The sequence below is a fragment of the Colius striatus genome, chromosome 10 (genome assembly GCF_028858725.1).
Source record: "Colius striatus isolate bColStr4 chromosome 10, bColStr4.1.hap1, whole genome shotgun sequence".
Classification (NCBI taxonomy): Eukaryota; Metazoa; Chordata; class Aves; order Coliiformes; family Coliidae; genus Colius; species Colius striatus.
Genome location: NC_084768.1, coordinates 31,663,463 through 31,685,754, shown reverse-complemented (window position 1 = coordinate 31,685,754; position 22,292 = coordinate 31,663,463). Strand labels below are relative to the sequence as shown.

Below are 22,292 nucleotides of genomic sequence, written 5' to 3'. Positions count from 1 at the left end.
CGTCACCAATCTGAAGCCCCTGGGATCCCACCTTAGAGCCTGACTGGTGCCGCAGCGGGGCCTGGGTGGCCAGAACAAACCAGTGCCCCTGCTCTCCACCACACTCCTGCACCTGAGGTGGGGCCCAGGCAGCGTGGCAGTGCGCTACTGGGACTGAGCCTCCTCCCTGATACTGGGAAGGGAGGAATGCAAAAAGGGATTGGACAAGGCAAGGAAAAAACCTGCTGAGAGCTCAGCGTGGCAGCACAGCCCATGCTCACAGGGAGAGTGTGCTTCCCCTGTCACCTGCTTTGCCCCCACCACAGGGCACAGACTAAGCCTTTGACCTGACTCAGCAGGGCTGTGCTTTTATTCTAACATTGTGCACTGGGAATGGTGATTCCCTGTTGGACTTGCAGGCCACAGTGACAAGCAGTGGACCATGAATTTCCACCATGACTGTATGGGTAAAAGGCCTGGCCTTGTTCACTGTTTAAACATTCAAGCACTGGCAGCAACTGGATGAGAAGTTAAAGTCGCTCCATTTGAAACTCCCATTCCCACAATTAGAATAGCGTGTCCTAGATCAGTGTCCCAAAGGACACAGATGCATAAGAAGATCTGGATGTGAGCCAAGAAGTGGGAAATGGAAAATATGCCTTAAAGCAAGAGGGACTTTCATCTGCTCAGTCTATTGTAAAAAAGTACTGGGAAAGCTCCATCATAATGTCCAACTCCTCTCTCTGGGACTAACAACTCAGGGGCTTACTCCCCAGCTGAGAAGATCCAGCAACTTGAAGGGAATTAAAGAAGTTCAGCTCAATAGAAGGTGCAGTAAGAAAATGAACCTTTAGAGCAACCTAGCAGCAGCTGAATCAGAAATGTTTCCGTTCGAGGTCAACTGTTTTCCTAACAACGGTGCTCTGATGTACACAAGAACTGATTCAGGGCAGCCTGTGTCATGCAGGAAGTTACCCTGGCGAGCCTAGCTGGCCTCCCTGCCTCTATAATCTACGGAAAAAACCCCTGCCTGTATTTCCCTTCCTCCCGTCCAAGTGTGTGAAAGGTCTGGCCTGCCCCACTGGAGGCGTTCTTGGGAGAGCCAGGGCGGTGTGGGCAGCAGGCAGCCACGCTCTGCCTGTGGCCCAGGCTGCCCAATTGCCCTGGGCAGCTGCTGCCCTCAGCACTCCCCCACTCAGACATTTTAGCTTTATAAGGCTGCCAGTCTGGGAGGATGAAGTGAAGCAGCACTTTGAGCTGAAGCTCCATGGATGATGAGTGCCAGGGATCTGACACACCTTCCTGTGAGTTTTCTGCCTTCCTTCCCGACCAAAGCAGAGGCACGAGGGGAGAGAACAGCTATCCTGCGGTGCTCAGCCCCTCACAATGTGAAGCCCTCCAGGCTCTGACTGATTGCCATCCAGCTCCAGGCATTGCACAAACCCCTCACACCAAAGCCAGCAGCATGCTCCTGTGTTCACACCAGCTCCCTGCTGCCATCCATAGTGGACTCTGCATTCATTAGGAACAAAAAGCAATCCCATCATTCTGGTGGGCTGGTGCCATTGCAGGCACAGCACTGGGCTTGTTCCTAGTGGTGCAGCTTTGCTTGTGGTATAAGCTGCTTGTGCTTCCAGCTCAACTTTGTGCTTCCCAGCTTAGCGCTTTTCAAGGGCCCTCACATCAAATTGGGTCAGCAACTGCCCCAGTCACATCTTTGTCAAAGGCTTTGTTTCGGGAGAACAGCCCTCAGCCTCCACAAATAAGCTGGATCTGATTAGCTCAGAGGCAAAGAGTGCAGGAGCAGCTGCAGGCTCTATCTGCTGAGTGGAGATTTCCTCACCCATAAGATTGCTGACAGATGCTATTGAGTAAAATAGAGTGCTGGCTTTCACAAGTCAAAAGGGAAGTCCAGGCAAGAGGCACAACAGTCGTCCTGAGGATAGTGCTGTAGGTACTGACAGGTCTGTGACCATGCATCCCCACCCTTTATTCTCAGCTGAATCTTTTATTGGGCAGATGGTGCGTTACAGCTCAAGGGCAGAAAATACAACATGATGGTTTTGCAATGCCCAGTTCCAAAGAGAAATGGGCCAGACCTCAGACCAGGCCAATTCAGAGGTGCCACGGTCCTGAGCAGTCCAAAACAGTTTTCTGAAGAATTAATCCAGAAGTAGCTAAGAAACTTTATAGGAGACACAATACCAGAGAACCATGGAAGTGAAATCAGATCCAGCAGGGATCAACAGCCGCACCAGAACACAAAACCTCTGTGCTTCTGTTTCTAAAATGCTGCTTTCTTGCTGTGGGCCTTGTAATAGTCTTTCCCAGTATTTTGCTTTCTGGGGAATAGTCATAATGGGTTTACAACAAAGATGTTTACTGCTTATACGTTTGTACCCTGCTGACTCACTTTGCAACAGCTCTTTACCCATAAGCCTGCAGCTCCAGCACTCGGCCGCCAACGTTTTCTGTGTATTTGAGATTGGAGATGCTCTGCAGCTTTACCCAAAGGGAAATGAGAGTCCTTATGACCTGAGAGATGGACACCAGTGTCTCAACAGTCTCACATAACAAGGTCTTTATTAAACAAGAGGGAGTAAAGAAAGAACAACATGCAGAAACAAGGAACAGAGTGCTCTGTGCAGTTCTTCAGGTTCTGTATCAGGAAAGGGCAGTTGTCTTCCAGATCAGACGTGAAGAAGATGGGATCAGTACCAGAAGCAAAGTCCTCTGCTCTGACTGAACAGAGAAGTACTTGTGTCCAGGAGGCATTGCCACAAGCAGCTCCACACAAGCCCCCTAGCAGTAAATAAGAACCCAGGGAAAGGCCTCACAACCTCTGTCACCCTGGATATGATCTATGGGTATGTGAAGGGATTTGGGAGTCCTAGAAGAAATCCAGGTGTGGTGGCTGCATCAGGAACAATGCTGGTAACTGCTGTTCCCCGGGTCTGGTTTAGCTCAGCTCATCTCTGATACGGATGCATTGAGGCAGATTTAATGTTTGTTTTTATGCCACTTGGCATTTTTCCTGGAGAGAGAAATAAGAAATGCAGTGCAAAATCAGCTCAGTGAGAGGACGTTTGCTCAGGAGCTCGCATGACTCACAACAGCCCTGTCTGGGCTCTGCCCTTTCCACTCCAGATACCGCACTGGGCTTGCCTGCTGCAACTTCTTCCAGCTTCTGACCTGACACAGCCAGTCTCCTCCACAAATTGGTGTGTTTCTCTGTTGAGAAATCTCCTTGACAATTCTGGCATCCCCCTGCCGTCCCATAAAATTCTGTGCTTGTTCCTTCTTAAACGAGCTTTTCTCTTTGTCAGGAGGCTCCAATGGGAGAGTGGGACTTGTTCAGTCTCACAGAAGCACTCAGACCGATCTCTGCTTCCATTTCAGAGGCAGACACAGCAGTCTGTGTCCCCTTCCATGTAGCATTATTTAAGGTCAGGGTGTATATTTAAATTCCTAAGCCTCTTTCAGATCTTTTAATTTCTCTTAACCACATCCAACTCTTGGGTGTTACTCCTCTTTACTGATACCAATCACATGTGGAGTGTGTTCAAAGGCATCACACTAGCAGCTTACAGTAAGTGCACAGTGCTAGACAAAACTAAGATGACTGGAAAAATAAACAAAAAGGCAGGGATTAAAGAGGAGCACAGATGGACATTCAAAGAACACTCCTTGGGCAAGTGGAGGTGTGTTCAAATTAGAACAGAGAGAAAAGGACAACTTCTGAAAAGAAAACCTTCAGCAAGACAAGAAAAGATTTGATGAGGAAATGGACAAATGAATAAAGATTATTCAACTTTCTTAGACATATCCAAAGTGGGTCAGTGCCTGACATGAATTGGCAGACAATCTGATACCACTTCAGTGCTAACAATCAATAGACAAATAGATTTGACTCCAAAAGGAAGAGTGAACAGGACTGAATGGTTCACTCCCACCTGAACACTGTGAGTGGTTCTGGTGTTCCAGTCTTGAAAACAAACAGAAAAGGTGCAGATAAGAGTGATGAGGATGGTCCAAGCTACAGTTGTCACACAGACATATTAAACAGAGCAGGGCTCATCTGCCAGGAAAAGAAAGTACAGTGAAGAAAGGGAGGAGGCCATGACAGACTTCCAAAAACATGGAAACTAGCACAGAGGAAGCAGCTGGGGAATGATCATTTGCTGTTTTTCTCACAACATGAGTAAAGAGGGAAATGTGTGGTAAAATCATCAGGCAAAAGACTGAAATGTGCTGAAGCTGTGGGATATATTGCCATAGGTGGGGTAGAGCTCTAAATTGTGGTTCAAAAAGGAACTGCACAAACTGATGGCTCCTGGTCTCAAACCCAACTCTGGCTTAAAATCCCTAAACAAAAACCGTTGTCAGCCTGTACTTTGTTCTTGTATTCTTTCAGCCTCGGCTCTGAGCACTAATTAAAAGCAGGATAGTGAGACTGACCCAGTATAGCTGCTCTTATCACGAGAGAACTGCCCAGTAACACAGGCTGGATAGGTGCTCCTGTTACGAGCACACTCTGCCTGATGTACAGAAGTGACTGTCTTCCATCCTGGAGACAGTAGCTGTGGGTGTGCAGCCAGGAATCACAGAGGCCTCCTTTGTTTCCAAATCACAGTGGAAATTACTTTCTAACTCTTACATAAATACATAATTAACTTTGGATTAATATTGTTGCTCAAGTTCAATTTCTGAACAATAGTCATTATACAGGCAAGAAAACACTAATTAGGAAATCTGATATCCAAAATCTCAATTGACATGAACATAAGAATGACAGTACCAGGGTTAGGTCTGCAGGTCCCCCAGGCCAAACCCATTCCTGCCAGCAGAGGACCTTTCAGGAGGAATCCGTCAATTAGTCACAGATGGTATCTTCTGAATTAGCCGTTGACTGATTTTTCATCCAGAAATTTACCTGCCTACTTACTTTTCCATCTCATATAAACTTCAGCTACCTGTCAGACACTTGGCAATACGCTCTCCAGGACAGTTATTTAGCATTCTGACAAGCATCTCCCTTTCGTTCTGAATCTACAAGCCGGTACTTTCATCGGTGCACTTTCATTAATCCTTCTGTATCATGTGAAATAGCAAATGATAGTCTGCTCTTCACCTGCTCTACACAATTTGGGATTTTATGGGCTTCCATACTTTCTTCTCCCTAGCCCAAAGCTATTCCCAGTAGCAGAGATCAGAACTGCACATAATATCGCAAGTGTGGGTGCCCTGTGGATTTGTACAAGGACCTAATGATAACCTTTGTTTCTCTCTTCCAAGTAATTCCTAACATTTGGTTTGCATTTTGCCCCACTGAACATCTAATTAATATCTTTGCAGAACCATTATATCAAGGATCTACTTCACAAAAACAAGTAACTGGGTTAGAGTCCAGGTGCTGGATACGTAAAGTCAAGTTGCTCTGCATTTCACATTCATACAGATGCAATATACTACTATCAAGTGAAGTCATCTGCCATATAAAAATCTTTCTACAGCTCTTTACACAGAGTTTTTGATTTTTTTCTTACTTAAATAAGTCATTGCCATCAAGCTTTTCCACTTTACTGCCTACCCACAACTTGACAGCAAAACCCCCAGCGCAGATCCCTGCAAAGCTACACTGTGATCTCCCTCCCTGTTGATTCCTATACTCACCAAGTCTATTATGAAAATGGTATTGCAGTGTGAGTTAAGAAGCTGAAACTGGATGGCTGGGATCCATTTCAACCTCTGAGCCAATTTTAAGCAGGTATTATTCCACTCTTAAACCTGACTCACGTTGTTAAGGCTGGAAAGGAACTCATTCAGTTATGTCTAAAAAGTGACTGGAGAAGAATCCCTGCATCTGCATTTGTCTTACTTGCTCTCAGATAAACAAGTTATTTACCTGGTTGTCCTGCTTGTGGCATCTGCACTCCTGCCAGCATTGGCTGCTGCTGAGCTGATGCACCTGACATTGGGACCTGCTGCATGCCCGAAGCTCCGGCAATGATGGCACCAGCTCCTGGTTGGCCAGACTGGACAGATCCTCCAGAGCCAGGGGGCCTCCGGTTTGATAGGCCCTTCCCAAAGGCCACAGCAGCCACCAGCGCGTTGGTATCTGCAGGGTTGAAAGTCTGCTTGTTCTGGCGTAAACCTGTGGGAAAAAACCCAAGTGATTTCTGGAGCATTTTAGCAATCCAAACTAAAAAGTAGCATAGCTGGTCCTGAATGTACTTGTCATAGAATCACAGAATGTCAAGGGCTGGAAGGGACCTTGAAAGACCATCCAGTCCAACCCCCCTGCCAGAGCAGGACCACCTGTAGGTCACACAGGAACTTGTCCAGGTGTTTTGAATGTCCCCAGAGAAGGACACTCCACAACCCATCTGGGCAGCCCCTTCCAGTGTTCCCTCACCCTCCTACAAGAGTCTCAGCGGGGTCAAAGAAGCTGCAAAATCCAGGGACAGTAGCAACCCAAGAGCTTCTCCACTGAGAGCAGGGCATCTGCGGCTCAGCGAAGGACAGAGGGAGGCAACTCCTCCATGACTAGGAGAATGTTTCCACTAAAGGCTCTTCCATGCTGGATCCTATAGCAGGTAATGAGCACTGTGTTTTCTGCAAGTTCCTCTGCCACACACCAGACAGAACCTTGCTAACACTAGGTATGTAACACTCTCCTCCAACCCCCATGCACTACCTTTGAGAGTTGTGCATAGTGCTCCCAGGAATAGCAAACAGCTGATGGCAGAGACCAAGACAATAAAGATGGTCTGCATCAGAGTCAGAACCAGAAAAGGTTCTGAGGCAGCCAACATCTAGAGGACATCACACAAAACCTGCCAACAAACGTGCTGCAGACCCGTTAGGAAAATGGCTAAGAGGCTTCCCATTCCCTGCCGCTGCATTTTCACAGCTGTTTTTATTAATCCAACTTGATTGGGATGTTTTCTTGGTACATACTTACCACCTCCTCAAAGAAGGCTAGAGCAAAGGGTTGGAATGACCTTCATGCCATGCATAGGTGCCACAAGCAGGACACACCACACCCACAGGACTCCTTTTCAATGAGGGGACTCCAAGGACAGCCAATCTTGCATGCTCTGGATTGCTTTCATCTGTGCTGCTCATCTGCATTTCTCATGCTTCAAGCACTCTGATTTCCCTCCTTTGACACTACTCCCTCAAGCCTGCTCCTTGGACTCTGTACCCCACTCCCACCTCAGTGACGTACCTCCACTTTCAGATTCACGCTCCTCCTTGCTGATTTTCTCCAGCAGATTTGAGCACATTTTGTTCAGACTTTGGATCTGTTTCTGCAAAACAAAAACCATCAGAAACCATCAGCATATCTCCAACTCAGTATAAATCAGCAAAGTCAATGAACAAGCTTTCTCTTGCCAGGGTCTGTGTAACCAAACACAGTAAGAGAGCCTAGGACCAGCGCTGATGTATGCAGGAGGGCATTATGGGGACAGGATAGCCTCTGCCTTTCTCTGAGTGCTCCGATGGCACCTCCTGTGAATGGCCAGCAGGCTGGATACCTTTGGTTTGTGAAACCTCAGCTAGGGTCAGGTGGAGGAGTCTCAGGCCCAAAAGGACACAGCAAAGAAGAAAACTCTCAGATGGAAGGGTGAAGGAAGCAGTGCTAAAGCCCTAGGACTAAGGCATAAGTATCACACCCTTCTTCACATACCTGTGCCACATCAGGGCTAATTCGAGCTGCATCTGTGATCAGCTGCTTCTCCTGCTCCTCCACCTCAGGGTCAGGCTTAGTCCGAAGATGGTCAGGCACTACCTCATGGCTGAACACCGGCACACGGCCCTCTGTCTGCCGCTGCAAGAGTTGGAGAAGCCACACTCAGAGCCTCCTCTGCCAGTCCAGCACTCACACAGCTCACACAACCAGAGCACAGGCCATGGTGCTGGAACAAGGTCAGCAGTGTGCTGTGGGGAAACCCTGATTTGGAGAGCCTTAGGAAGTTTCAGCAATTTGTCTAGCAGTGTGCACTGTGCCTGTTTAGTCAGAGCAACCCCTGGGGGTCAGCAGTGCAAATCCCACCAGCATGGCCAGCAACAGTTGGAATGTGTTCTCACCCAAGCAGAGAGTAAACGTTGCCAGCGTATGCCAGAGGTTCTGTAACATCATATTGTTCAGTGCACATCTACATGAAGATGTCTGACAGAAACAGCACAGCCACAGCAAAGAAAACCAGCAGCTTGCAAGGAGACCTCCCAGTTACACGAGATGACACTATATTCCAGCCCCAACATCATGCAAATGATGAACATATTTATGAAGAAGAATACCCCCTGTAAAGCATATCCAGTGCAAGCGTTTGTAAGTGAAAGCGCCTCAGCCAAGAAACTCCCAGGCAGAACTACTGATTGCATTTTCTTTCTCTACACCCAGACCTGAAGAACACCAAGCACAAGGACTAGCAAAGTGGAGCTGATACACAACCATTTTCTGATACTCCAGGGCCAGCATTCAGAGAGAAGTTTCTTACCATGATCTCCTCATCGCGGTCTGGAGACAGCACTAGGGGTATGATAACCTGGTTTCGCAATAGTGGGGTCTTCTCATGCTTCAGCACTTTATTCAAGGTGTTTAGCTGCCCTGAGAGCAATGCAAAGCTGTCCAGAACTGAAGGCCTGGGAAAGTAAATAGAAGACAAAACATGGAAGGGGATGCCACAGACAGCTTTTATCTTTTCTTTGCTCAAATGGCTGAGAAGTGAAGAAATTACACTATTACTCATCAAATCAGACAGTAAGCAGTAAAAACCAGGGCTGAACACGCAGGTGTGGACAAATGCCAGTACCTACTGCAAACAGCTCAAGGGTGTTACAATCAGTAGCACTAGAAGTGGCAGTTGTTTGGGATTTCAGTAACATCCAGAGAGGCAAAGCTTTCTTTATCACCAAGTCTCCCAGTGCAATTCTGGAGAAAGGTCTGAGAAACCATTTACATCCTAAGCCGTACAGCTACATACTGCACATACAATATTTATAGCTTGGCTATCCAGACTAAGCAATAATGAAGCAAAATAACTGATAAAGTTGTCAAGGAGGTCCCTTTAGCTTGCTCACTCTGGGGAATTCATCAACTCTTCTGCCTTCTGCAACATTAACCATAATTGCTCACTGCCTGTGAAGCTTTGCTGCAGAGCTAGACTATCTAAGATAGTCTATTAAGCTATAACATCTTTATGCTCCATCAGGAAGAGAATGCCACCTTGAAAATCTCTCAAACTGTCTGCTAAAATATGCAGAACCAGCAAAACACGAGAGTTCAGTTTATAGCAGAGCCAAAAAAAGCCAGAAAGGTCAAGGAATGCAGAAAGAACCATTGCTCATTTTATAGTGTGTGTGGGTGTCTCAGACACTTTCCCCAAGAAGCTTCCAGTCACTGTAGATGCAAGTCTAGTTCTCATAAGGTGTCTACATTAAAAGGTGTTAGCATGACTCTATTACCATACAGCATGAAACCAATGGACTTCAACTGGTTTTCTGGTGGAAATGAAAACAGCAAATTTAAACCTACTGGCAACAGACTGGTGATTTTTTAATCATATTTTGTGGTGCTTTGAGCTGAGTCTGGAAGAGCTTCAGCAGTAACTGACAGCTCCCCCAGCTCTGTCAGCCACCTTACCATGTGAGGCGGTCATATTCATTCTCCAGCTTGTAGATAAAACTGACCAAGGAGTTCTTCAGGTCAGCCACCTGACTGATGAGTGCCTCCAGGGTCAGCTCCAGCTGCTTCTCCTCTCTCTAAAAAAAAAGGCAAGACAGGCAAGGAGTGAGGACAAAATGTAACAACTCCCCAAGGTGTCGTGGATCCACACACATGCATCTGTAGTCCAGTCTCTCCTACAGAAAGCATCTTTTTTCGTGGGAAGCAGAGACTCTGAAGATGAAACTCTTATGGTTTCACACTAACTTCTTTCTCTTGGGTCAGATCATTTAGGCAAGAGACTTGTGCTTGAGACAAACCTTTGGCTAGCTGTCCTCTTTAAGGTCTAGATGAGTGTTGTGAGACATTACCACTTATATCTGGTTTTTATCACATCAGGCAAAGTCACTGAAACCAGCTCGTGTCACCTTCATGAACCATTTAAGCTAACTCAGCTCAAAGCAGATTAGTGTTCCCTCAACCTCTTCTGCCATGACTCATGGGCACAGCTATGTCTTCATCCAAAACAGCCCTTTGCAAAATGAGTGTCAGGCCCATGGCCTAAAGACTCCAGTTTCTGCCCTTCAACTCACTCTTTACTTTCTTCCTGCCAAAACACCACTTCCAGCTGCTAAAGAAACTGGCAGCATCTATTCTCCTTGTGCCTTACAGTCTGCTGGAGGCCCTGCCGTGGCAGAGACTGCACATACTGACACACACACGTCACCTCCTGCCTTTTGCCCTCGATTATGTTGTTTAAATAACCTTTTTCACAGACATCCCCAGGAGAGCAAGGATGGTGACAAAGCGTCGGGTCAGGGGGCTCTATTGACAAAGACACCAAGGCATATCTTTGACTCTTGCAAAAACCCTCCAGAATCTTATCTATTCTAACTTATTCATACTATTGCACAAAACATAATTAAAGCCCCAGCCCTAATGAACTGCTCATGTAAGTCGAGAACTGAACAATAATAATCCATGAGGAGGGTGGGACAAAGCAATCAAATAAAGGAAAGGGAATGCTGATTGGGAAAGCAGACAGAGTGACTCAGGCTGTTGGCACACTTGCTATTGGGTTTGTTGTTGTTCTGTTTAAATACACAGGGCCAGTGTGAGCTTCACTGGACTGTTGGGTTTCTTCCACGTTCATGAGGACACAAAAAATTACTCTATTTATAGTCTCACAGGGCTATGAGGGCTTTTTGTAGCCACCACTTAACCACCTTAGAACAAACAGCTGAGTCAACTTTGTTAAAATGTGACCCCTAGTCTGTGGAGTGGACTCGCAGAGCAGCTTGCTGGGTGTCCCCCCTGGGGACAAAAGCCCTCTCTTACACCCTGTGATGCGACTAGTCAGCTTCTGTGCAATTACAAAATGAGCCTACAACTGTTTGTGTGCCTGGTGTTTGTGTGCTGAACTAAAGCCTGCAGCACAAGCTGGGCTCCTGGCCAGCATTTTACTGCAGGGTGCCAGGTGTATGCACCCACGACAACTCACCTGGCCCATTGCCTGTGCTTATCCAAGAAGCCCTCAAGAGGGTGAAACAAATCCTATTGCACACACATTGCTCCTGGGGCAGCAGCAAACTCCAAGCTTCCTTCTTTCGTAGGCTCTTTAGAGCCACTAAGGGCTGGAAGCAGACTAAACACTGCAAAGCATGCATGCAAATAAAGCTGACCCGTGTTTCTAAGGAATGCTGTGCCTCTCCCTGGCTATGCAACATTCAAGGAGTGCTTTAAGGAGTTCCTTAGCAATTGCCCTGACGTAGTAAAGATAGGGCACATGGGAGGGGTTGCTGAAGGACCTCTTGATAAGGAGCCACTGAGAGGTAATGGTGAAATTCAGAGCAGGCAAATGTAAAGCAACACATGTGGCAAAACAAAGGGAAAGAAGAGCAAACACTCCTGACTTTCTGTATCCAATGGCATTCTCTGATCTGATAATGTTATCACTCAGAAAGGAAATCTCTGGATTTATCTAAGGGTAATCCATGAAAACATCTGCCTGAGCCTCAAGAAGCAGTCAAGGAAGTAAAAGCAATAACAGGATTTATGAGGAAAGCAACAGAAAAGCAGGTGTCATTATGCCACCCTACAAATGCACGCCTCATTTGCCTCTCGCATATTATGTGTCACTCTTGTGTGTCTATCCTGACTGCAAAGGAATAGAGTTGCAATATATATATAAATAAAGCCACCAAGGATGATTTAAAAGTATTTATCAGTCCCACAGATGCAGCAATTAAAACCAGAGAAGAAATGGGTATGTTCAAGTGGCTGAAATGAGGAAAGACAACAAAAGAAAACCAAAAGACAAAGAATTGCAGGACAATCCATTTTCACTTTGTTTTCTGGCAGGACAACCAGGAGATTTGTGTGAAGCCAGTAGGTAGCAGCTTCAAGCAAACCAAAAGGAGGTGGACCCTCACAGCCCCTTAACCCTTCCTTAACCACTGCAACTCTTTTCCACTGAACTCTATGGATGCTGAAAACTCACAGCCTTTCAAAAAGCAACGAGATCCATCAGTGCAAATTCATTCAAAGCTATTAAACACAAGGGATGTGTGGGCAGTATATATATACTGTAGGCACTATTATACAGAACTACATCAGCAGCTTATTTTGCTCTCACAGCTTCTTTAGGGCATGGGCTTCTTGCCTAGCAAAGCTGTTGGGCAGGTGGGCCTTCGGTTCGATGACTCCCACCATGGGCTGCAGCAAGGGCTGAAAAGGAGAGGGGTACTTGGGCATCCGTACCCGCACCCACCCTGCAGCTGTGCAGCAAGAGAAGGTTGCTGCAGAAGCGAGAATTGTACCAGCTGCTCGAGGCCGAGCTCAGCCTCCCACCCAGGCCGCTTCAGGCATGACCGCCGCGGCCTGGCGGGGAGAACAGCCGCTCGGCGGCCGCAGCCCCCGCCAGGGCCGGGCCAAGGGCTGCAGCGGCCCCGGCCACCGCCAGCAGACCGAGCCCGCGGAGCTTGGCACGTCCGTGCCGGGAGGCCCAGAAACGCGGGGCCCGGCCCCGCCACGGAAGGGCCGCACCGGCCTCCCGCCCGCGGCCTGTGCGGGCCCGCGCCGCCTTCTCGCCGCATTCTGGCCCTGGCCCGTCCCGCCGCGCCCCCGAGCCGCCCTCTGCCCCGCGCTGAGCCGCCCTCTGCCCCGCGCCGAGCCGCGGCCTCCAGCGCAGCCCTCACCTGCATGGCGGCGCCGGCCCGTTGCCCCGGGAGAGCGGCGCTTCCGGGTCAGCCGCGGGGGCGGGGCGAGGCCGCGGGTCAGGGGCCGCGGGGCGGGGCCTCGCCGGACATGGCGGCCGCCGAGAGGCCCGAGGCGGAGGTGGGAGCGGGCCGGGCCGGGGTCGGGCCGGACGGGAACGGGGAGGGGGAGGTGGGGCGGCTGGTGGGGCCTACGGGGGAAGGCGAGCACGGCGGGTGCGAGGCTGAAGCGACCGGCGGGGCGCTCGGCCGCTCCGAGCCCCAGGGTGACCCGGCCGCTGTGCTCCTGCCGCAGGTGGAGGAGGCGGGGCATGTGTTCCTATTGATGAAGAAGGACTATCGCATCTCCCGCAACGTGCGCCTCGCTTGGGTCCTCAGCCGCCTCCATCAGGTCATCTGGGCCGTGCCCGAGCCGGAGCTGGTGAGTCGGTGCCCGGGGCTGAACGGCCTCGCGGCTGCCCGAGCTGACGGGCAGGCTCTGTGCTACAGCTGGGCCTGGCAGGAGATGGTATCCCGGTTCTTCGCCCTGATCCTGCCTTTGGCTTGGTGTTCTCTCACATGCCGTTTACTTGTTCTTGTAGGTAAAATCAGAAAACGAACTGGATGTTCTCAGCATCCTGCCTAACGGGTGGCAGCCGGATGAGCCCGTCCAGCCCCGGCCTTATCTCCTCGTGCCCTCCACACGGGTCACCTTCCTGGCCCGCCAGTACCGCTTTGTGATTGAACTTGATCTGAGCCCTTCCACGGGCATTGTGGTAAGTGCAGAAATGCTTTCTGCGTTAAAAGGCTGGGCCCGTTTCTCTTTGCCAAGAAGGTTTGTTCCTCCCTGTGTTACTCATAAACTTCTGCAGAAGTCTTGCTGTTCCCAGGAAGGAGGCACGCAGAGCTGCTAGCTACACAGCTTCGTGGCAGATCCTGCTTCTCAGCTGAACACTCAATTTGTGACTTCCATTTATGGGGAGCTGTGCTTTTAATCATCGGCCATTGCTGAAGATGTTTGATGTTTGCTCTGTGTGGTGGGATAACCAGCAATGAGACTGGAAGTCCTAGAAGATGAAAAAGCTGTTGTCTTTGTCTGTTTCTGCAGGATGACTCAACGGGGGAGATCATTTTTGATGAAGTGTTTCACGCCCTTTCCCGATGCTTGGTGGGATTGTTAAGACCCTTCCGTATCCCTGGTTCAGACATTATCTACCAGCCAGAGATCTTTGTCACCATCCAGGCTTATTCCTCCATCATTGGCCTGCAGTCCCATCAGGTAAAGATCAGCCTCTCCCTGGGCACAGCTCACCGTATGGGCTTCCAGAGGAGCCAGAGGAAAGCTGCAGTGTGTGGGAGCTGGGCTCTGTTATCTGTGATGCTGCAGACCTGTTTCATGAAAGTGTGCAGCCTGGTGCAGTGGGGAAGTTTATGTGAGCAACTTCTCCTTTCTGGGCAGGAAGTAGGAGTCTCTCCTGGGAGAGCAAGAGCCCAGCAGGGAACACAGCCCACAGGCACAGCCTCAGAGTTGTGGCACAGGGGATATTTCCCTCACATCTAATGTATGCTTGCTGGGATTTTGTTGTTGTGTTTGCTTTAGATTGGTTTTTTCTTTTATTTGAATTCTTGAAGCATTCAAGAAGAGCTGGTGTGCCCAAAAGCTTGTCTGCTTGCTCCAGTCGCTGTCAATAAACCACTGCCAGCAGTGGTTTATTCAAAGATGATTGCTTTCTCCTACAAACCTGGCGCTCTTTTTTTGCAGAGATGTGGAAGTGTTTCTCCTTACTGGAGAGAGCAACTGGCCACAGTGTTGATATAATCAATGACATTTTACGTGAGCCAGTGCAAGTCTGTTTAACAAACTGAAGCGTGGTTTCTGGAGCCAGGGTGGTTTTTGAAGTTTTATTCTCAATTCCTTCCACCTCACAGTATTTTAATGTTGTTTTCACATGTCTGATGATATTTCATCCCTTTGCTAATAGCAGGGAAAATGGGTGGTAAAAGGAGAGGCCTGTTAGCCTCTGCTTGTTCCCTTGCTCTCTCTCCCCAGCCCTCCTCTGTGCAAGTGCTCTGTGAGGCTGCAGCTTTTAATGGTCTCTGTAGTGCCTGAAGAGTGCAGCTCTTGCTTTGGTCTGGTTTTGGGTCCTACCAAACTAAACGTAGCAGGAATTTCTCCACTTGCTAGTGGTGTTCTGTGTGTCATTTTGTCGAGCTGCCCTGCAGGCATCCTCATGCTTTGCCTCAGCGTCTTCCCTGTTTACACTGGATGGAGCACTCTGAAGTTGCTGTTCTACTACTTTTCATCTCTCTAAAGACCCATTTACTGTATGAGGCCAGTAACACTCATCTCTGGGTATGACTGGATAAGCTTTATGCTCCTTTTGTGGAGGAAAAGGCATATCTATGTCTTGCTCATCCAGGAAAGCCTGGCTATATTGCAGTAATTTCCTTTTCCTATGGCACTGTCAGGCTTTGCCCATGCGAACTTGAGGGAATGTGGGTAACATGCAGCATCCTACCATCAGTGGAGTTCTTTGTCTACACTTTGTACTTTCTTTGCCTCCTGGTTGTGAACAGAGATTGTGCAATGGTAGTGTCTGTAAACACAAGTCTCATGCCTGTCAGCCTGGGTAGTTTCTGTGGTTGCAAGCTCCCTCTGTCACATCACTCAGCCTCGTTTGGCATGGCAGTCTAATTTCTTCTCGTCTTTGTTTTGATTTGCTGTTCCTTTATCTAGCCACTTACTGGAAGATGATTGGGTCATTTTATGGGTGAATTAGATTAGAGCAAACAGACTCTTAGAAACATACATAGACAGTGGTTTCCAACAAGGATCCCACATTGCTTTCTTCTGACAACTGCAAATGAAATAGATAACTCTTACCCAAGATTTCCCAAAGAGTGATGTGAGTGTTTGTTGTGGAGTGCAGTGCAGATGCCATGAGACACTGCTGCTCACAGGCAGTTTGCCCTGAGCAGGAACAGAGAGTAGAGGCCTGTGCTTTGTCAGGGATGTGTCTGTGAACACTGCAGCACTGTGTACCATTTTGGTAGTATCAAACCTTAACTTGATGACTGACATGTGGGTCCTTGGGCCAGGTACTGTTCCAAGGCTGTCAGCTGGATGAGACGAAGCGAGAGGCCTTTCTGCACCAAGTTTACACCCAGCTATGTGCCTTCGAGAACAAAGTGGCAGAGATGCTCCAGCAACAGTATGAACCCAAACCGCAGGTAAGGAGGGTGGAGGTGGTTGGGGGGTCGTGGCTCCCTGGAGATCTGCACTCTGAGGCCCTTCTGGGGTGGGGTGGCAAGAGGAACAGCAGCGTAGGTCTGGAGAAGGAACAGCTAAGGGGTGTGTAAGGTGACATTGTGGGATTCAGTAATGGGACATGAACATGGAGGAAAACAGAACTAGAAAGTGTTCAGAAGCACTGCTGAGAAGGGTTACCTTCCCCAAGGTCATTGTGCAGTTAAGCAGTCTGACTTGTACACCATGGGACAAACTGTAGAATATGCTTGCTCTCAGAAGGAGATAGTGGGAGAGGTGATTACACCTGTGTCATTACTCTAAATAGCTGTGAACCTTCCCTTAGCCCTTGTTACTGTTCTTGAATGAAAACACTTCCTCCTTACCACAAAAAACTGACCATGAAACTGAATCAACAGCTGATGCAGTTTCCAATACTCATTGAAATCGGCGGCAGATGCTTGTTCAGGAGCCACGGGTACAAGTGTCAGCACTACGGTACAGCTTAGGAGGAAATTAAAAGTGAGACTGTAGATATTTGGAGATTATTTGGTCCTTAATTAGCATTAATTCCTAGAGTTTGGGCAAAAAGAAAAAAGTCTGAAAATCAGATGAGTAAGAGGCTGCTGGTGACCTATGGCAGCTGCATGCTGAGCTGCTCCAAGTTTCATGGTCTAGCTGAAGTTTGTACCTTTGAATACTAAGACTGTCATTCGTGAAACAGAAATAAGATTGCAGGAAGTAAGTACCTTTAACAGTGTGTCCAGCTGGTGTGTTTGCAGTGCTCTGTGTGCATTCCTGCTTGCTGCAGTATTTCTGTCATGGTAAACTACCCTCTAACATCTTCCATGCAAATGGGGGAAAGACTGACGCGCTGGCAGGCCAGAGGCAAGTCCTGCCACAGGCTGTGGGGTGGAGGTGGGAGGCCCCAGGGCAAGGGCAGGAACTGAAACTTTTTTTGCTTTTGAAGTTGCACTGGCTGTGTCATTGTCAACAAGTGTCTGAATTTAAGGCATCTGGCAAATTAAAGTGATGGGCAGGGATATTTTTGTTCACAGCTGCAGACTGCTCCCCTTTGTGCAGGACAGGAGTTCAGTTAGTTCTCGTTTCCTTTTCCCAGCTCCAATTGTCTGTGTCTTTGCAGGGGAGGGTCTCACCCATACCCTGTATTAGCAGAGAAGTGAAGCAATAGTTTATTACAGGGTGGGACTGTCAGAGCCTTCTGGTGATGAGAGAACTACAAATGCAGTAGGTTCCTCACCACTGTAATTATACAAATTTCAGGCTTTGCCTGGGGGATGTTTTCTATCACAATGCGGGTAGGCTTCTGCATCTTGCTTGTATCAGCACTGCATAATAGGTACTGTTTTGACAGAATTAAATGTATAGGCACTAGACCTTGTCCTTGTGAGGCTCCTTACCCCCTCTGCTGCAGTACTTCCTAAGTGCGACATAGCTGTGTCTGCCTCTTCAGTATTTTGGGTTTTATTTGAGTAAATGCTGAATAGCTGCAGCTCCTACTAAATGACAAGGTGGGGGAAAACCTATTCACCATCTCTTTAATTGGGAAGTCCTTTGGTCTGCAGAAGACCTTTAGTGATGCCAGTGTCTCATTTTTTTCCCTTTCTGTGAGAAGTAGGTTTATAATAAAGCTCTGAACACGTTGTCCCCTTCCTCCACCTGCAAGAAGCAGCTTTTCCCAGCTCTTCTAAGGGGCCCAAGTGATTGGGACTTTCAGAACACAGGGAAATGAAAGCTAGAAATGGGGTCTGCTGAGGTGCTCCAGGGCTGTGGTATCATGGAGCTGCTAGACTGGAGGCTGTTTGGGAGAATGAGAACTAGAGCTAGGCTGAAGTCTGCCCCAAGTGGTCCTGTGGGTTTGTTTTTTTACTTTTGCAGGTGGATTTGTCACCTCTGAGCCAGGAGGGCCCTGGTGACGTGCAGGAGTCATCCGGGAGGAAGGCCAGCGTGTCTGTTGTCACGGCTGACGTGGGCCTGGTCAGCATGGTGCGGCAGGGGATCCTGGCTCTCCAGCTGCTGCCCTCCAACTCCAGTGCAGGTTGGTGAACTCCTCTGGGTGAAGCTTTGCCCCATTGTTTGCCAAGGGTTGGATTCCCCCTGCCTTAAGCTGACATTAATTTTACTAGGGCTGGTGCATGGACCGCTCTGTTAAGGGTGAAATTTTAACAGCAGCTTTCGCTCTGCAGCCTGTGGGCAGATTGTGGTGGTGGGAATGTGGAGAACAACACTGTGCCGTGTGTCAGCATTGGAGAGTTTGGGAGGAAACACGGCTCTAACTGTTGCTTGGGTCAACCCAGGGTACACACAGCTGTGCCCTGCCTGAGTGCTTTGCTCCACCTAGTCTGGAAGTTTGCCAGCTCCAGAACACCTTGAAAGCTTAAAAGCAACCTCAGGATTTTCCTTTCTACTTTTCACCCTGCCTGAATTTCATCTCTGGTGGATACACTGGGAGAGGGGGAGTTGTTTGAAGTGGAAGATACACAGAGATACTGCCTTGTTTACAGGTATAATAATAATCACGGATGGTGTGACCAGTGTCCCTGATGTGGCCGTGTGTGAGACTTTGCTCAACCAGCTCCGCAGTGGCACCGTGGCCTGCTCCTTCGTGCAGGTATGTCTGTGTTAGTAGGGAGTGTGAGGGCTGCTGTCTGCCAGAGGGAGGAAAGTGGATTGCTGTCAGTGGTGTGCCTGATTGAGGCCTTTAGCAATCTTCTACCTTGTCCTCAGCGCCGCTGTGCTCTCTCAGTTATCTTCTTCATCCATCCTGTAGGTGGGTGGTGTCTACTCATACGATTGCAGCTTTGGCCACGTTCCCAACGTGGAGCTGATGAAATTCATTGCCATGGCCACTTTTGGTGCTTACCTCTCCACGTGCCCTGAGCTGGATCCCCTGAGCCTGGATCTGAATGTGTATCACAAGGCATTTCTGCTGTACTCCTTTCTGCGTACTGGAGAGTCCCTGAATCCAGAATACTACTGTGGTGAGGAATGTGCATGTCTTCCTAGCATATGGATGTTTTGCAGCACCTCTCTTTGGGTTGACTCCCAGGCTTAGTTATACTCTTGTCCCCTTTGAGACATCCCTCCTGTAAGGTCTGGGCTGTGCAGCCTCATCCGTGACTTCCTTCCTGCCTCCAGAAATTGGGTGGATCGAGGAAGACTCTTTTTGCACTGTTTCTCTTTCTGTGGACTTCCCACATCAAACTACAGTTAGGTCTGCTGTGTTGGAACTTGGAGAGGGTGAGAAGCTCTCGTCTGGCCTTCTCTATGCACCGATAGCTCACAGATGGGGATGTTCTGGAGAGCTTGTCCTAATTTGGCTTGCAGGTGACAGATTGGATTGAAATCTAGACACCTGAGAACTGTCCCAAATGCCTGTCTTGGTTCTTACTTTGTGATTCTGTGACTGTGGATATGCTGGGAGAGATTAGGTACCAGTAAAGATGGAAACAGCCTTTGGTGCCCTGGCAATACACTTGCTATCTGCACTTTCTGTAACTTGTCACTGTCTATGGCTTCTGCTGACAAGTTTGAAGAGAGCTGACCCAGGACTTGGAGATGTCAAATCTTAAAGAGGATCAGGTGTTAGTGGTTTAAACTCAAGGCTTCCACATCCCAATATCTTTTGGAAACCACCTGGAAACTCAAGGTTCTCCAGGGAAAGAAGTAAAGCCCAAAAGCTTTTGCTGTGCTGCTGTTGCAACAGCTGTGCAATTTCTACCTGACTAGGCTAAATGTGTAACTCAACATGTGCCTCGTCACAGAGGCTGTTGCAGAGGAAGCAGGGCCTGACACCCAACCCTGCTCCTCTCCCAGGCCTCTGGGCCATGCTAGTGGACCTGTTTGCTGCATTACAGAATCAAGAGTGGGTGTAAGTGGTGCCTGAAGGACATACAGTTCTTCAGCCCAGCGAGTGTTCCTGGCAGCTTTTGTACACTGCTTTGGGAGAGCTGTTGCTGTAGGATGAGGAGCAGGGGAGTTGCTCCCTCACAAACCCGGTCTTTGCTGTTTACAGTGTCCCAGCACAGACTGTTCAATGAGCACCTGGTGTCTGCAAGCAGCAACCCTGCTCTGGCGATGAGGAGGAAGAAGCACACCGAGAAGGAGGTGCACGCTGACCTCGTGAGCATCGTCTCGGTCCGGCTGCGCGAAGGCTACAGCATCCGTGAGGTCAACATCACAAAAGGTAACTGTGCTGCTTTGGAGGCTTGGACAGGACTCTGCTATTTAGAGGAAAGGACAGGATCTGCTATCTCAGCAGAATGATTGGTGTTGTTTTTTTCCAGACTCTGAAGTATATTTCTGTGAATAACTGGCTGATGCAGGACTGTCTGTTACTGCTGTGCACCTGGCAGTCTCGTCCTCTGTGGGTATAAGTACCTGGGGAGGGACAGTGACCTTCTGTATCTTGGAAATGAGTCCCCACAATTGCAGGGAAACTAGTGACAGAATTTGAGGTTTTGCAGAGTTTTCTGGAATTTCCTCTGTTTCTCCTTTTTTTATCCCTTTCTAGTCTCTTGCTAGATTTCCCTGTTCATGTGAGGGAGCCCTGGCACAGGCTGCCCGGGGAGGATGTGGAGGCTCCTTCCTTGGAAGGCTTCAGGACCCACCTGGATATGTTCCTATGCGACTTGATCTAGGTGACCCTGCTTCTGCAGGGGGGTTGGACTGGATGAGCTCTAAAGGTCCCTTCCAACCCCTACCATTCTGTGATTGTATGCACTCCAAAATACAAGCACAATTTGCCCTTTGGTGCAATAGATTTGATACCTCCAAGCTACAGCCTTCTATAGGAAGAAACTGAGCTGAACAAGGATATTGTTAGGTGAACATACCAGATCAGTCAGGACCATGACCAGTAGCTGAGAAACATAAAGCCATCTGGTGGCCGTGTCTTCTCATCTGACTTGCTAGAGGTTATTGCACTTGGAGTGTGTGAACTAACCTTGAGGGGTTTGAGAATCCCAAGGAGTGCCAGTAAAACCCACCTGATTTCCCATCTGCAGCTGTGACTAGCGGTAGGGTTTTAGCTGAAGGGGAGATCAACAACTCCAAATGCAAGTTATGAATTGCAAGCAAGAGAACAAATTATTCTTGAATGTCACAATGACCAGCAGAAAGCCTGGAGGATGGGATTCTTAAAACACAGTGTAAATGTGTACAACACAGAGTGACCCTGTGTCTTCACTGTCCTTTGGGGGATATCAGTACACAGAGTGTGTTTTACATTGGGAAATGAAAGTCTGTGATATGACTCCAAAACAATTCCAAGCTTGTCATGTGATGTTTTCTACAAATTTCCTGTAGTTTACCTTAAAACCATGTTGAGTATCTTATGCCACTGCTCTGCTTGGAAGATTATCCAGAGCTTTTATTGCTCTTTCTCCAGCTTCTTTCTAAACTCACTTAGACCTAATTAGACCTGAATGACTTAATTAAGGATAATAAAGTTTATCTTCCATCTCTAGCGTTGCACAAACATATTTAAGAACAATGCCTTTCTCCTTGTAACCTCCCTTTCAACAGCTTAAGCAAGCCAATATTTCATCCTCCTTTTGTAAGGACAGGCTTTCTGTTTATTCCTCTTGGTAGTACTCTGGGTTTTTTCCCCCTCAGTTGTTTGCCTTTCACAGTTGGGTCTCGTATTTCTTGAAGCAGTTAACACTGTCGTAAATGTACCTTTATCAGTGCCTTGTTCAGTAATAATAATACTTCCCTGCTTGTGAAATACCACATCTGGTAGACAAGAATCACATGAGCTTTCTTCATAGTTGCTTGGGGTTGTTAGCACAGAAATCCCTGTGGCTTTCACTCACCTTTGCTTCCAGCTGATGAGTCCATAAGGGTGTTTTATTGGTTTTTGTTTGTTCAGTAGTCCCTAAATATACTGTTTGTTGCCTAACAGTACTCTTCAAGCTCACTCAGTTGAGCTCACTATTCCTATGTGATGACTGGAAAGTGCAGTTCTTTTGGCTTGGTGCTTCTTACAAACTGAATGGATCTGAACCAACTTTTTTGGGAACGTTGCTAACAATTTTATTAGCTGGGATAATTTCTAGAGTTCATCACCTGTAGGTGTGGCATGAGAGAGTTCCCTAAAACTCAGGCATATTAGGTCCATTGCACTCTCCTTGCATAGGAATGTCTATGAAATGGTCTGACAAGTCACCTCCTGCCG

General features: G+C 48.2%; 2 protein-coding genes across 7 annotated transcripts in view; one reads left to right on the top strand and one right to left on the bottom strand.

The window, feature by feature from the left end:
- Positions 1-2,545: 2,545 nt before the first annotated feature.
- MED8 (mediator complex subunit 8) lies at positions 2,546-12,934 on the bottom strand. Its single transcript, XM_062004344.1, has 7 exons — positions 12,850-12,934; positions 9,632-9,750; positions 8,487-8,631; positions 7,673-7,813; positions 7,211-7,292; positions 5,885-6,133; positions 2,546-3,013 (listed from the first exon to the last, which is right to left on the bottom strand). Exons 1-7 carry the CDS (start codon positions 12,853-12,855, stop codon positions 2,949-2,951), a joined length of 807 nt encoding a protein of 268 aa, XP_061860328.1. The 5' UTR covers positions 12,856-12,934; the 3' UTR covers positions 2,546-2,948.
- A 9-nt stretch (positions 12,935-12,943) lies between these two features.
- SZT2 (SZT2 subunit of KICSTOR complex) overlaps positions 12,944-22,292 on the top strand; it is a 58,240-nt gene continuing 48,891 nt past the window's right edge. For all 6 annotated transcript variants that reach the window (XM_062004342.1, XM_062004336.1, XM_062004340.1 and 3 more), the window contains exons 1-9: positions 12,944-12,988; positions 13,163-13,288; positions 13,449-13,622; positions 13,955-14,125; positions 15,946-16,077; positions 17,993-18,152; positions 18,619-18,725; positions 18,885-19,095; positions 20,130-20,300. In XM_062004342.1, coding sequence (XP_061860326.1) covers positions 12,959-12,988; positions 13,163-13,288; positions 13,449-13,622; positions 13,955-14,125; positions 15,946-16,077; positions 17,993-18,152; positions 18,619-18,725; positions 18,885-19,095; positions 20,130-20,300 — 1,282 coding nt within the window. In that variant the 5' untranslated portion in view covers positions 12,944-12,958. The remainder of the gene's footprint in view (positions 12,989-13,162; positions 13,289-13,448; positions 13,623-13,954; positions 14,126-15,945; positions 16,078-17,992; positions 18,153-18,618; positions 18,726-18,884; positions 19,096-20,129; positions 20,301-22,292) is intronic.

What these genes read in the sequence shown, in the direction of transcription:
- MED8 (XM_062004344.1), bottom strand. An exon ending in GAATATGACCGCCTCACATG is followed by an intron (nt 8,632 to 9,631) that starts GTAAGGTGGCTG and finishes TTACTTTCCCAG; the next exon opens with GCCTTCAGTTCTGGACAGCT. An exon ending in GCCACAAGCAGGACAACCAG is followed by an intron (nt 3,014 to 5,884) that starts GTAAATAACTTG and finishes TTCTCTCTCCAG; the next exon opens with GAAAAATGCCAAGTGGCATA.